The 15,772-nt window shown below is 48.5% G+C and overlaps 1 protein-coding gene across 4 annotated transcripts in view; it reads right to left on the bottom strand.

Annotated features, from left to right (window-relative positions):
* Window positions 1-15,772, bottom strand: part of arhgap24 (Rho GTPase activating protein 24) — a 57,843-nt gene that overhangs the window by 16,106 nt on the left and 25,965 nt on the right. The window contains exon 1 of one of the 4 annotated variants that reach the window (XM_080018477.1): window positions 10,348-10,486. The exons of 2 other annotated variants lie outside the window; for them this stretch is intronic. In XM_080018477.1, the coding sequence (XP_079874603.1) occupies window positions 10,348-10,369 (22 nt within the window). In that variant the 5' untranslated portion in view covers window positions 10,370-10,486. Of the gene's footprint in view, window positions 1-3,180; window positions 3,266-10,347; window positions 10,487-15,772 lie in introns of those variants that run through there. One more of the 4 variants, XM_080018476.1, reaches the window with a different exon arrangement.

The raw sequence follows: 15,772 nt of genomic DNA, 5'->3' as shown, positions 1-15,772 counted from the left end.
GTTACAGTTTTTCAGAGTTTCCTTTAAACGCAGCATCGCGAAGGCGACGCAGTGCACAGGGGGCAACGGACGCGAATGACTTCCGAGAGACAAAGCTTGGACTTACTGTACATAACTTCGGATGATGGCGCCACAAGGCGCTCCGCTCCTCAAACGCTATCAGGTCGCACCCACGTTCTTCAGCGTCCGGTCAATTCGCGACACTTTTTCAGTTGTATCCGGGCAATGACATCGATCGAATTCCACCGAGGCGTCTGAACCGTCCCGGTCCCGACGGGGGCCCCAACCATGTCTGCGCGCACTGCGGCCGCCGTGTTTTCAGATAGCCTTAGCCCGAAAAATGCCAAGAAGATCGACGATGATAAAATCCCCGAGCCAAAAACAATAATATCTCCCACTCTGGCGGTGAGTCCCCTCGCCTCCAACGGAGCTTTTGTTGGAGTCAAAGCATCTTCACCGCTCGGAAAGGGAAGGAACCAGAGCAGCCGACGGGGGCTTCCTTCCTCCTTCGCCCACTTCCGATAAACACTCAACGTGGATTCCTGAACCATTGTACCGGAGCATCGCTGTGTACACACGGTGTCCGGTGAGCTCGTCTACGAGCCATTCCCCGGCAAAAGTATCCCACAACTAGTATTTATTATCGCCCAAACATGTTGTGGCGGACCGAGGGGGCGCGGCCAGGCTGCCTCAAGCCGGGGCTTGACCGCGCCCCACCTTGGTCCGCCGCAACATGTGTCCTCCGGCCGCTTCCTGCTGATGCTCCCGCGTTTCAGGCACGCGCTCAGTTTATAGGGCTAGTTGGGGAAAAAAAAAAAAAGTTTCAACTTCCTGGAAGAAAACGTAAGGTTTCGGCTGAGAATGAGGGCAAATAAGAGAAAAGAGAATGTGTGACGGTCGACGAGGATTTCGAAGGGTGGTTATCTCCGTAAGACCGTCTGAAGGTGTGGTCTGGGCGCAGGGCCAGGGAATGAGGAAGAGGCAGGCGGGCGGAGGAGAAACAGTTGTTTGTCGGTTGTCGTGTTTTATTGCTCAGGCTTTAAACGAAAGCTGGCCTGTGGGCCAAAACATAAACTCAGGGGCTCGCAGGCCAATATACAAATAGTCCATGAGGTTCAGCGCTTGAGGGGTCTAACCACCGTGGCGTCCGGCGGCCTGCGTGTCGGGGCTCGACTCGCCCAGTCCCACACGTCCCGCAAACACGCCGATCCTCACGGCTGGGCGACATGTATTATTTCCCGTTTTGGGATCGGACGAATCAGCGGAGTCCGATCGGCAGTAGCTGCGCGGCCCCGGGACGGGAGCCTGCTTGACCACGCCGCCCAGGCTGATATCAACCGCCATCCATTTTATAGATAACATTCGAAGGCGTATCCTTTTTAAGAACCATAAGAACCCGCTATAAGACCTAAACAAGGTGACAAAATGTGGCAAGAAAAAGAGGTCCAGAGTATCAACCCCTGTCCGTCTTCCCGTTCGTGACTATAAAGCTGTGACAAAGCCATTCATTTGAAACACAACAGAGTGGCTCAAATATTTCAAAGGTGTAGAACGTCCTCTTTAGGTAGGAAGCTGGTTTAGAACGAAACGGACTTCAGTTGAATACATCACTGGGATGAGGATCACTTAGAGTAGTGTCACCAGGGTAATACTCTTCTATTTGTTTGGGGACCAAGTGGTAATTGATTGTGAAACTTTGTTTACCCCCCATTGTAAATCCCCATTTGTTTACCCCCCATTGTAAACCTCTGCCGTTTAATAACATCACAGCATTGTCTCTAAGTGTCAACCATTGACTAGAACCCGGGCCAGCTCATCTGAAGCGAAGGCCTGTGTCTTTCATTCCCAATTCCGTGACTTGCACGTCGACCTGCGTAGAGGCCCTGAACGGGAAAGAAAAGGGAATGCTCAGCCACTCTCGAGGGAGAGTCGTGGGCGCGGCGAGGGCCGGCGTGCCCAAGAGGGGCGGCGGCGACGCCCGTCATGGCGGCGCCCCTCGTGCCTGCTTGCTCCTCGCGACTTTGGGCAAAGAGGAGCCGAGAAGGAGCCGGGGCTCGGCAGGAGGGCAAGACGGTAAACAGTAGATATCAGCCTTTTTTTCGTCGCAAAGCCGATAGTAAGACTACCACTTTTTGTACGTCATAGTTGCCGTGATTGTATACCATTTGTGACCAAAAAAAAACCAACAAAAAGAAAAAAGGGCCAAACCCGGTGCCAGACTAGTCTCACTCTTAACTAATGGTTGGAAACAGGTGGGCGACAACAAAAGCTCCCGCTGTGCTGTAATTACTCCGAAATAACAGGCGCCGCTCCGCACCACCGCACTCCCGCGCGCCCGCCGCTCCTCCCGCCCCGGCGGTAGGTTTGATCTTCACGACAAAAAAAAAAGGCATCCGAAAAAAAGAACGTCGGAGCGTCGACTCGACGAGCGCTAAAATGTTTTTTTCAGTTTTTTTTTCGTTTTTTTGAAGAAGAGCCGTTCCGGGATATCTCGAATATGAATGATTGTGCTGCTCGCATGAGTGCAGAGGAAGTAGCCGCCGCTGGCTCAAAAGGAAACCCCCCCCCCCCCCCCGGACAATTCATATTCCGGCTCAACATTGTTTAGCTTTGAATGACTAAAACATGTGTGACTCCAGGTGTGTGTGTGTGTTTTCTATGCACGTATATGTTAGTTTGCAAGTTGGAAGTGTTTTGAAATGTGTGTGTAAGAGTGCGATTCACTTGGCGTTAGTAATGCCAACCCCCGCCGCCCCCACTCCTGGCTGCTACTGTAAAACACGGTTGCTTGCGTGCAAGCAGGGGCAAGTTGAGATTCAATATTGCGTCTAATGATAGTCTGGGAACTTCTCAGAAGTCCGCAAGTCATAAATACTCCCAACCGCAAAGGAAGCCGCGGGTTGCAAGGTTTACGGCGTGGAAAGTAGCTGATGACATGCAGTACAGAGCGCACATGGGACAAAGGCAGGACCGCAAATGCACACTCCGTGAATGAAAGGCCGAGCGGTGGCTGCTACGGTTCTCAAATGCCCTACCGCAAAGGACGAGCGTCACGCGCCAGCCCCCGTCGCGGCCCCCGGAGCCGTTCACTCGGTCCGTGCGGTGTAGAGCCACGCGACCCTCCAGTCAATGTTCAGCCGGAAACTCACCAGACCAAGCCCCAAAGAGGGCCCGCGTTACCTGCGTGCGGAGACGGCAAATCGGACCAGGCGCGCGGCGGCGGGCGGCGGGCCGCCCGGCGGACCGCTTCCATCCGCTCCCCTCCTTTTTTCTTTTTTTTTTTCTCCCCCCCCCCCCCGCCCGAAAACGGTCTCTCAAAACTCCCCGGATTCCCCCCTCGGAGCGAGTCCGGGAGTACAATAAGCGGGGCAGCAGACTCCGCTTAATGACTCAGCCAGCCTTTTTGGCCGGCGCTGGGGATGAGTGAGTGCGCACAGCTGAGAGGGTGTCGGGAGGGAGGGGCGGGGAGGGCCGAGCGAGAGGAGGGGGAGGAAGGGAGATGGAGCCGGGCGGACAGACACACACGCACACACACACACACACACACACACTGGCCCACCTCTCGAGCATTACAGCGGCAACAATAGGGAGGGCTCTATCTCCAGCCCGGGCTGTTGGTTTGACACCGGGGCATGACCCCATGAGCAAACATGGGGTATCCTATTGACACTGCCTCTTTGTTGAGATCTAGTAACTAGTTACTTTAGTAATCTAGTCAACTTTATAGTTGTTCCGGGGAATTAAGATGTGCCATGAGAGACATTGATTACCTTATGGACCTTGTGGCCCTTTTTTTTTGGCGTGTATAGGTACATTGAATAAAAACAACCGCTCACCCCGTAGGTGACAATCAACCACGCATTAAGAAGTAGGGTAATTTTAATTTTTGTCACAGTTTTTATTTCTTTCGTGGTATATGTTGCGTAGTGGAGGGAGGGAGGGTTTACTAACGGCAGGAAGTCAGACGGGACAGAAAGTGAAGACCGACCAGATAGACAGTGTGTCATATCCTGGATTTTATATCCATATCCTGGCCTAACCAACAACACTACGTCATTTTATGAAGTGATGTGCCGCGTGTAAAGCTGCTTGAGGGAATTTCAATGAATGAGTGATGCGGCAAATTACAAAGACCGCGGCTTTGGCACATCATACCATAGAAAGTGTCGTAAATAAAACAAAAGTGTGTTTTTTGGGGGGCATGCTGTAGAGTCATCAGGTTTAATTCACATGACAAATTAATGCTGTGCGTGAGTCTGTGTGTGTGTGTGCGTGTGTGTGTGTGCGTGCGTGCGTGTGTGTGATTTAATCCTGTAGATCCAACGTCTCTCTGTCTGGCGCTATATGTTCCCATGGTTCTGCAGCGGCATTCCGTTACACCTCACCCCCTAGTAAGGTATAGTTTGCCAAATTATCCCAGCTCGAATATAGTTCCCTGGTGGTCCGGGCTTATCAAGGGGCAGAATCAGAATGGAGACATCCACACATTGGACTCTGGTGGGACTCCCGAAAGCCATGGCGCTCCCTGCCAGTATCCATTACCATCTGATGGTGAATGAGCAACAAAGCAAATAGAAAAGGTCGGGTCAGATGGGCGCGGGGTTGCAGGTGGGAGGTACTTCTATGAAACTGTCCCACCTGGGCTGCCATAGGGAGGCCAAATCACCACCTGAGATATTAAGAAACAATGAGCAGCTGCATTTAGGAGCTGACCGAAAAAAACAAAACCCCAACACCGCTCCTGTTTGAGTCCTGTGGTCTGGAGAATGCAAAGATTTATTTATGCACTGCAACGCAATGAGCTATTCACAAAGTTCACTGATACAAAATATACCTCTTCTATGTAAAATGATCCGGACTTATATATTTGGCTTCATATATTTCGAAAACCATCCTCAAATACAGCGCCTTTAAGTTGTATAAGTACAGTATATCAATGGGAGCTTTATGAACTAAATTTGTGTTCTCCTCCAGACGTATACACAATACGACTTGGGTTCTATCAAGGTGAATATTTTTTACTCCGGGCTACAAAAAACGTGCGTTTCTTTAGTCACAAGAAAACATTTGGGGAGGGGAAATAGTTTTATGACACGCAGACATTATCGCTCACTGGTGAGGGAAAAATAAAAGGATCAAATAAATCTCTGAACTGAGCGGCCGACATCTGAAAGAGAAGAAAATATGAAAATGGGATAAAGTAAGTTGACAAAAGTGAGAGTACCTTATTATACCTTATTATGCATAATAAGTACCTTATTAGGAACTTAATAAGGAGCTTATTATTTCTTACGGTGTACTGTTTTCAGTCATTTTCAACAGCCTTTTTTTATCTGCATCGCAAGGTCTTAGTAACATGTACTAAAGTAGTGTGTATAGTAGTGTGTATAGTAGTGTGTATAGTTATGTTTATAGTAGTGTGTATAGTAGTGTGTATAGTAGTGTTTATAGTAGTATGTATAGTAGTGTTTATTGTAGTGTGTATAGTAGTGTGCACAGCAGTGTGTATAGTAGTGTTTATAGTAGTGTGTATAGTAGTGTGTGTAGTAATGTTTATAGTAGTGTGTATAGCAGTGTTTATAGTAGCGTGTATAGTAGTGTGTATAGCAGTGTGTATAGCAGTGTGTATTACAGTGTGTATAGCAGTGTGTATTACAGTGTGTATAGCAGTGTGTATAGCAGTGTGTATAGTAGTGTGTATAGTAGTATGTATAGTAGTGTGTATAGCAGTGTGTATAGCAATGTGTATAGTAGTGTGTATAGCAGTGTGTATAGCAGTGTGTATAGTAGTGTGTATAGTAGTATGTATAGTAGTGTGTATAGTAGTGTGGTGAGTGGATATAGTGAGCGTGATTGGGCAGAGGACGGCCATGAAAAGGGATAACGCAGGGCCCGTTCTGATTGCACAGCAACTAAATAAAGAGCCATGCCCGCGTGCGCTGCCAAGACCGCCGTAAATATACCATTATGTAAGGTGGAATCCACTTTCAACGTCCCCGAAATCGCGCTCAAACTTTAATCGCGTTGCAAATCGTGTCTTATTCAGGAGGTGGGGAGGGACGGTGAGGGCATTTCGCCCGCACGTAATATTGAATAATCTGTCGCGTGTCGCCCGAGTCAGGCGAGTCGTTCCCAAAAACCATTGCGCCCATTAACACACGCGCTCCGTCTCGCAGGCGCGGCGCGGTTTGGTCCGAAACCCAAAGCGCGCTCGGGAGCGGCACCATCGAGGGCCTCCGGGGGCCTCGTCGGCTACTGAAAGGGGATTAGGGAGCCATTCAAATGTTTAGGGGTGTGGAGTTTTTGCGAGGGCCGACAGCTGTTGTCACTCTGCAGCGGTCCGGAGGATGGGGTGGGGGACGTCTCAGTACACGCCCGTCCCAGAGAGTGGCCCCGCCCCCCACGGAGTCACTCCAGTACCTGTGAGGGGGGGGGGGGTCAACCCGGCGCCAGGGACCACATTGTTTTTAATGACTGTAATGCCTCTGTTGGCCAAAAAGAAATGTTTTCAAGGCCAGGTTCTTCACAGGACGGATGATCCAGCTGGAAAAGGCCGAGCTCGGCCGAACTCATCATCAGCGTTTTTTCCGCCGGCGTCCCGCGCCGATCGCCCGCCGGCGGGATTTAATGACATTCCCGAGTGGATTTTACTCAAACCTCTCGCGGTCGAACGGAATGCGCTCACACGTCGACTTTTAACTCAAACTATATTAGAGCAAAGCCGATTCTCTTCTGCAGTGTCGTTTGACGTCCATTTTACATAGCAACGACTGCGATTTCCGGAGGAATAGCTCTCCCTCTCCCACACACACTCGCACGCACCAACACACACACACACACACACACACACCGACACTCGTCGAAATGAAGGCTTCTTTCGGTAAAAGGCAACAGGGGCACCGGTTCATTTAATCCGTCATATACTGTAGAGGAGGATTTTTGTTTCAACTCTTAATATCAGTAATGGGGGAGCACTGAAGTCGCCGAGGGCTGAGTCTGTGAAACACCGTGGAGGTTGTTGAAGTGAATGAGAAACGCCACATAAACAGGTCATTATTCACAGTCTAATCCTATTAGCTGTATATAAAGTGGACTTCTCCTTCTTTGCGCAGCAAGCGCAGCATCAAATCTGTCCAGATCGACGTGAAGTCACACAAATAAGCTTTTTGCGGTCTGCATACAAATAAGAGATGAGAACACTACAACGTGCGGAGGAACTTTTGAGGCGGAATTGGTGTTACAAATTCTGTGACAGGCGTGTGGGACATTTAAATGAAAAATACGCTCAATACCCTCCCGAGAGTAAAAATGAGGTTACTAGTCAGCACCATTAATTCAAATCAAACAAGTCGACTCTGGCCGGTCATCTTCCCCCGACAAAGCACCTGTTTCCCCGCTCACTAATACCCTAATACCACCTTTCAACAGGGATGAGGCTCCGGGGCAGCCCTGCACACCTGCATTACCCAAAGACAAAAGTGGTGGTATGAGGCGGGCCGGCCCCGGGAAAGCCCTTTGAACCTTGAAGACCGGGGCCTTGTGGGAGGAACCCTTGACTTTGAGTGATAAGGCCCAATGCTGGCGTCCGGACCCGATCCTGAGTCAAGAACCGGGCGGGAGAGAGATTATGGCATATACTGTACGTACTGTGTGTACGGGGGGTTGAATCTAAAGTGCCTTGAAAATTTCGTGCAAACATGAAAGCACACGCACGCTGAACCTTTAGAAATGATGGCCAACGCCTCCCTTCCTTTATTTACCTGCAGATATACGACACAACCTGGGACGGCGGTGTCGTACATCTCCACAGAATAGATCAAAGATTTTCATTTGGAAGATTGTCACGGCGGAAGTGAAACGTTCAAGGCGGGGATTTATTGCTGTGCCATTGCGACTGGCGGTCGCGGTAAATCACCGCGCCCCATGAATCGTCGCTTTCTGAGAGCGTTTTTTTTTTTCCCCGCACGTTCGCGTGGGTTAGCGTGAGTTCTTGAGTCATACTGGAATGAATGACATTGTGCACGTGAAAATGTTACGTTTGTTTGTCAAATATTTTCCATGCAAACCCATTGTACAAGTGTATACCTGTGAGTTAGTGGTTGATGTGTGGATGTGTGTGGATGTGTGTGTGCGCGTGCGTGCATGTGTGTGTGTGTTACAAAAATGATTCTGTGTGCGATATTCCAGTACCGGGAGGCATGCCCTACTACAAACCCCCTCTGTTGACTTTCTGCCCAATTATTTGGGCGGCCGGCGGACAGCATCCATTGGTTTTTGGCGAGATAAGCACGTTTGGAATCGGCCGCCGCAGCAGTCCCGTCCTATTCGCCGTCTCGCAATCCCATGCGCTTCCTGCGCCAAAGCCGGCCAGAGCACCGCCGTGCGACAGGGGGGGCTGCAGAAAAGGCGAGCGGTGACGGAGGCGCCGGCCGAGACGTCCTGGCAGCTACGTCGCCTGGCAGCCGCGTTTGTGCGGACGCCTGCTCTCGCGTGCTTGTGTCGAACGGCCCCGGGGGCTGTTGAACTTTGTCGGGTTGTCGGGCTGGCTCCAAATTCAAACTCGTAAATCTTTCAAAAGCAATAACGTGAGAGCCACCTCGTGCCACCGCCGCCTCCGCGTGGAAACCGGCGAACGCGGCGTGCTGATAATTCCTTGATAAATTAGGCAAAGCCTCTCCCGCTGTGCCCCAGCCTGAAGCCGAGTCAGCGTATTTCAGGGTGTTAGGGCTGGTCCAGTGCAATATGCCAGACAGCACGGTAGTAGCCTGTGATTCTCAACGTTTCTTTCATATCTGGGACCCTCAATTTCTTCTGCGTTGGGCCGACCCAGAAATTCCTGTCTCTGGGATCCAAATCCGGGGGGATTTTAATTGTTAGATGTAAGTTAGTCCAAACTTCCATACCCGTCTATACACTCTAAACAGTGAAACTAATATCCAAAAATTCCTTATTATACATTCTCTAATGGTGCTAATGTCTTGTAAATGACGAGACGGTGAAGTTGAACTATTAATCATTTTGCTGGGGGACCACCCTGGAACCTCGTGAAGGACCCCCACGGGGTCCCCGGACCCCCATGTGGAGAACGACCGCCCTGGCTGACCCGCGCGACCTCAACTACCTCCAGTGGCGACCAAAAACCCCGAGGTGGTAACAGAGACTTGGATCACCCACCGCGCAAAACACCTCCGACGCCCACGTCTTTTTTCAGCCGCCGCGATGCTTATCCCCGAACCTCAGATCCCCCTCCTTCTCCGTTCCCACTTCCAACACGGCTCAATCCTATTCCATCTTTTCTTAAGCGTCCAGCTTTAGCCCCAAGTCCGCACCCGTTTTCTCCTCTCCCCGTGCCTTGACCTCCCTCTTCCTCCCGTTCCCATCCCTCTACCGGAGTGGTGATACGGGTGGGAGCCGGGGAGGGGTGGGCTGTTAACTTTGGGAGAATGCCCGTGGCCTTAAGGAGACCAGCTGTGTGAAATCCGAGCCGCGCTCGAGAATGTCCTCTTTCCGGCCGTGTTGTCACTTCCTCCCACTTTTACAATGCTGCATGCTGTCATAGCAGAATGTCGATTCCAGGACACGCAGGCCCGGTGGCGTCTTCGGCAAGGCTTTTACGCGTGTATGTTTTACCGTGTTGTTTACATGTGACAAAATCAATATTTATGATACCTATGAATTCTGCGTGTAGACATTTATGATCATATGGAATTAAGAGAAAGCATTTAACAAACACTTACAAATGAAGGTATTACAACGTGGTACGATGATTTATGGTGGCAATAAATAAATGTTCATCCATCCTTCCTTAAAATGATATTAATTATTCATATAAACAGCTAGATTGGCTTATGAGGTTGCTAATTGTCAAATTACTGCTACTTTTCAGGTTTTATTTTCGTCATTGTCAGGAGAGTTAAGACTACACACATCTGCATAGGCAGCAAAGGAAGCATATGAAGGAAGCATCTGATATTGCAGCTACAAAAACTACAAAATGCCAATTTCTACAAATGTCATAAAGTGACGATCAAAAATTCAATTGATTGCTCTACTCTGATAGTGGATTCAAAATAGCTGAAACTTCCTGTTGCTGCCCGCTAAGTTATGTTTAAGCTAATAATCATTTTTAATCATGTGCCATTTATAGCCCCGAGTACCGAAAAGAATGCAACGCCACAGCGCTCTCTGGGCTTCATTCAAACACCGATCAGCTCAAACCGCCCGGCGGACAATCACAAAACCACGAGAAATCACTGCGATCGGGTCCAAATAAACGCCAGTCTGTCAGGAGCGACACCACCCCCCCCCCCCCCCCCCCCGAAGTTTGCAGAACGTAAAGACACAGACCTGGATTGCAGTTGAGATCCATGGGGTCCCAGAGAAGTACTACCCCCTCCTCGAGAGCGGCGCTCTCACTGTGGACTGCGTGCGCTCCACCAGGACCCCGTCATCTGTTCTTGTCATTATCTACTCGCGGACAGCAACTCTCGTCCCCCCCTGCTTCAGCCGCGCTTACCGCCGCAGCCAGCGGCCGCTTTCTATTCTGCCCCCGCGCTCCCCTCCTTTCTCCACCTGCTCCTCCTCGCGCCCCCTCCTCCCCCCCCCCCTGCCCCCTCCGCCCCCACCCCGACCCGCACCGTCGCCGGTTTCCAAAACGTCGCGTCGAGTCAAAGGCGGGCCGGTTGCGACGGAGCGAGCCGAGCGGCAGCCCTTCCGCGGGGTCAGCGCGAGGCTAGCTCTGCGGGCGCTCCCCCACCCCCTCCGCCACCGTCTTTCCCCCCGCGCGCATTTCAATCTCACCTCGGCGGATCCGAGAGGGAGAAGGAGGGCTGGGGTGGGAGGCGCGGCGGCGGCCCGTCGAAAGCCACCGAAGGGAGGAGGCGGCGGCGGATGGGACGGGACGGGGAGGGAAGGGGGACGCGCATCGTAAATCAACAAGCCTGCCCAAAGTCTGGGAAGGTCCCCCCCTGGGACCAGTAAATCCGGCCTACAAAGAGCGGGCACTTAGCCAAATGACTCATCTATGGAGCTCTACAAATATAGCCGCGCAGCGTCGCTAGGGGCAGCTCCTGTCCCAGCACACTTGGGTTTCTTCCACTCTGTCAGTCCGCGGCTGCTCACGTCTCTCGTAATAACGCTCTCTTCCCTTTTGCATCCGCAGCCAATCGCACGATCACTAAGTCCCACTGACAATGCGACACGGAAGCCACGTTCGAAGGGGGGGGGGGGGGCCTTCAATATTTCCCTCGCGGCCTTTGAATGTAGGCCGACTGGAAAGGAGAGGACAGAAATGCGCCGTCGAGGCATCTATTTACCAACCCCCGCCGCAGGAGTCCACGTTTCACGACCGGCGCGCAAGTCGGCCCAGCGGCCGCCGCCGCCGCCACCGCTTTCGGCCGAACCGGGCCCCCGGAACACGCACCCCGCGCAGACCGCGCCGGGGTGCTTCTCGAGACGCTGTTACGTAAGCGTCTGAGTTTCCTGTCCTCTCCCTGACTCTGGCCTACTTCGGTCTCCCCTCCAGAAGAGTCCCCCCCCCCCCCCCCTCTCCGCTACGGGGCCCTCGTTGATCATTCTCCCCAGACACACTTAAAAAGCACAGACGCGCTTTCAAACAGAAATATACACACGCACGCACAAAGAATGCGCGGAGATAACCGCCGCTTCTCACGCCACAGGACGCATGGAGGTATTTGTCCGAAAGCTTTCCACTGCACTGGACGGGGGGCGGGGGGCTGGACGGAGATGTATGAGTGAATTCCATGCACCTTTGCGATTTTTTTACTTTTTTTTTCCTCGTAATGAAAACAACGGTTCCTCTCCCAGAAACTGGCTAATGTCACTTTCCTTGGAAACCTCGCGCTAGAGTTCCGTGACGTGACCTGTGTTTTGAACAGAATGTCGCCGCTGAATTCAGTCCATCACCAAACGCTGGCGCTTATTGCCGATAAGGGAAAATGACAAGGCGTAAAGAGCTCGTAAAGAGATTGCTAATGCGTTTCATCTGCGTGCCAAAAAAACATCAACACTTCAAGTAATTAAACAGTACTCAGTGGTCAAGAGTAATTACAATAAAACAAAATTGCCAGGCTCGTAAATACCCAATTGCAAATGTAAAAATGTGAAATAGTGAAAAAATAACGCAAGAGAAAGAAAAACAAGACCTACTATAAGAAAATAAATATATTGTTCAAATTAAGCGAACTAATAGAAATGTTCTCTCTTTGTTTTAACGGTATTCCCATAATCAACTAAATGACACTACATTATGTTGTTATTAAGCCAACTATAACCAAATAATTCATAAATATCCTGCAGTATTAGTCCCTTCTATGTACTATCCTGTCACCAGCCACACCTCTCAGTTGGTAAATCCACAGTCTCACTATCTCGTCCATCTATGCAATGCCGAGTTTAGCCAGGTCAATTAATATACTAACAGCTATAAAATGTTATATTATTCAAGAGACTCAAGAGGTTTATACGTTCATACATACTGTATATGCACTGAAATGTCATTGCACTGTGGGAAGTCATCAAATATGCAGTGGCTCTAACTACAAGATGAGCTCAGGTACATTAAATCCCTCAGTATGTCTCCACCTGCAGAAATGAAAGTGCTTGTGTATATGCGAGCGCGCGCGCGCGCGCACACACACACACACACACACACACACACACACAAAAACATGCACACACGCACGCACGCACACAAAACATCATTGTTACCAGCTATCTAGCCTTGTTATCCCCCAAGGTCCACACACAAACCCCGACGCAATTTATCTCCTCATTGTCCTCGTAGCTTTTATTCATTAATTTTTTATTTTTTTTGCAGAGCTGATAGTGTGTGCCGTGACACCTGAAAAGCCTTCCCCCCACCACAGCCGACGAACCCAGGCGCAAGATCCCTCGTCCGCATCCTCCCACGAGCTCTTCCCCGGCGCTGTTATCGCAGCTGTCTGTTTGCATTTAGGGCGAGATCAATCACGGCTTCGTGGCAAAGACGGCCTTCATCACCGTCTCCCGAGTGCCAGTTATTGGGTTCGACTCTCCTGGGTTTTGGTGGATAGGAGGAGGACGGCGACCTGCGGTGTGACCAGGGCGTTTTATTGTATATTGAAAGCGCATCAAGCCACGCACAGGATCCATCAGGTGTTGGCTTTGGAGTCCGACAACCCCAGTGAGACCGTTCTTGAGGGAAATATGAAACGATATAAACTGTTCTCCTGTGTCTGCGCCGGTACAGCAAATGCAGTTTTTTTGTTTTTTTTTTCCCCCGGATTATCGGCATATTCCGGTAAAGCCTCCGACACGCGCGATGTCGCTGAAAGCGCAGTCGCTGCAGTGTGGTCCGTAACTGCGGCGACGTTCAATTTCAGAGCAAAATCGATCGAAACACTCCGGCCTAGCCCCACTGGTGTCCTCCCGCTTTTCACGCCTGTCTCACAAAGCGAACGATTCCGCTCAATAAATGCACCACATCTGCAGTGGGAAGAGGGATGAGACACGCACACGACTGTCAAAATGTCAAAGTTGTCCGATGCTGGGTAGCGTCTAGTTTTGGTCCAATTTTCCGTTTGCATGAGAAACTGACTGTAACGTGTTGCGCACGAGAGAGAAGGGAACAAGGGGAGACGTGGAGTGGAGTAAAAAGTACAGATGCTTTGCTGTGGAATGCAGTGGGGTAAAAGTCTGAAGTCTCCCAAAATGCATAGAGCCGGTCTTAATGGAGGGAGCGGATGTGACTTGCAGCACCAGGCGCCGTTCGAAGCCATATCACTCACACTGTTTCACATGCTTTTTTTTATCATGATTGATATCCATGAAATCAATGTATTCCCTTTTCCCTTCGTTGCGCGCTCCTTTTCGAATATTATAACTCATGGTGGATTTATGGAGCCGCAGCGTCAATGTGGGGAGTATGTTCATAAAATAAATGGAAATTCACATTTCCATTTATTTAAAAATGTATGTAAATGTGAATAAATCTATACACCGGAGCGCTTTTTTAGATATAGTACGTACTTAATATGGCCTGCCTGCTTTGTCAATTTGTGTGCGTGTGTGTGTGTGTGCGTGCGTGCGTGTGTGTGTCTGTGTGTTGTGCGTTATTTTGCTGGCTCAAGGAATGTCGGAAAATTTCTTTTTAAAGCCGATTATTCTATTGTTATATTAATATACTATTCTTCTTCCAGCAGAAGGCGTGAAGCACCACCAGCCTTGGAGCCCACGATCACCCTTTTACAAGTAGACTATATACTGTATATATACATTTTCAAATATGTTTTAAGGAGGAGTCAAGGATTCCAATGGGACTTATACTGAAAGACCAACAAAAAAAACTATATCCTACCTATTAAACTCAGTGTTCTCAAAAGTGCCAATCTGTCGTCACCCTCAAATAGTGATGTGGATTATGGCAGAGTTCATTCATTAGAGCGTAATGGGATTTTATTTGAATGAGTTTGTGAAATGATCCTACAGTACATGGATTAAGAGGGCTGTCACTATCATTGAAATGTCGATTTAATTTTGTAATTATCCAAATGATAATAGTTATAATAGTAATAATAATACTAATAATAATTATAATAAATGTTATTTGAATAGCACAATTCATACAGAAGATGCAGCTCAAAGTTCTTCAAAAAGAGTAAAAAATAAATAATAATAATGATAATAATAATAATAATAAAATAACAACAATAATAATGTACTATTGTTATTATTATTGTATTTAGGTACGTGTTTATTGTATTATGGTGCAAACATACATGCATACATGCATACATACATACGTATGTACGTATGTACGTACATACATACATATACATACATACATACATAAATACAGTACATCTTACCTATTCACCATATATTCTCATAGGGTTTAAAGATATTGCAGACCATAAAATATAACTGACATTCAGTAAATGGTTTGGTCTTCAATGGACCGCACTGCATTAGTCCTATGAGTTTCATAGATCACTACAATGAGTTAAGCCACGAAGAGAAAATTAAACGTGCCTCTACACGAACACACGCACACACACGCACACACACACACACGCACACACACATTTCATCAGTGGTACATGTAGCATAAAAAAAGTTATTTCCATCCATCAGTACGGAGGGTATTAATAATCCTAATTTTAATTAATTCAAGTCGGTCACTACATTTTCACCTGAAGTGAACAAAGGGCAAAGATGTTCTTTGCATACAAATGTCATCATTACAAATAGAACCGGGCACTATTAATTTACAGTGCTAAATATTCATATCCATATATAATCCATTTACAGCTTTCTGTAAATCATAACAGCAAAGCATCAACATCTTTGAATTCTTGCAACCTTATTAAGAGTTTAAGACCTTGGATGACTAATATTTCATCCTATATTATCTGGAAAAATTGTTTATCTTGCAAAGAATATATCTAAGCATCTTAAAAAAAAAAAAAAAAACAAGATTAAGTTTTTACTGTTGGACCAAAATTAAAATTAAAATAATAATGTGATTGAGGTTTTCATTCCACTGCTACAATATACAAAACCACAAGAGGGCGCCATTAACTTTTTTATGGGGAAAAAAAAAACAAACAAAGAGGGGCTTGGCTTGCAGAGCAGTGTTCCTCCTCTGGTTCATTTTTTCCCAAAGTCACAAACAAATATTCCATGCAAACATGAAATGACAATAATTCTGAGAGTCTGACGAGGAGAATATATCCGAATGAATCATAGATAGAGGAAGCCTACGAGATGCGTG

Source organism: Zeus faber (assembly GCF_960531495.2).
Source record: "Zeus faber genome assembly, chromosome: 17".
In the NCBI taxonomy this organism is placed as follows: Eukaryota; Metazoa; Chordata; class Actinopteri; order Zeiformes; family Zeidae; genus Zeus; species Zeus faber.
The sequence above is the reverse complement of the archived record's forward strand: the minus strand, read 5'-3'. Positions and strand labels throughout refer to the sequence as shown.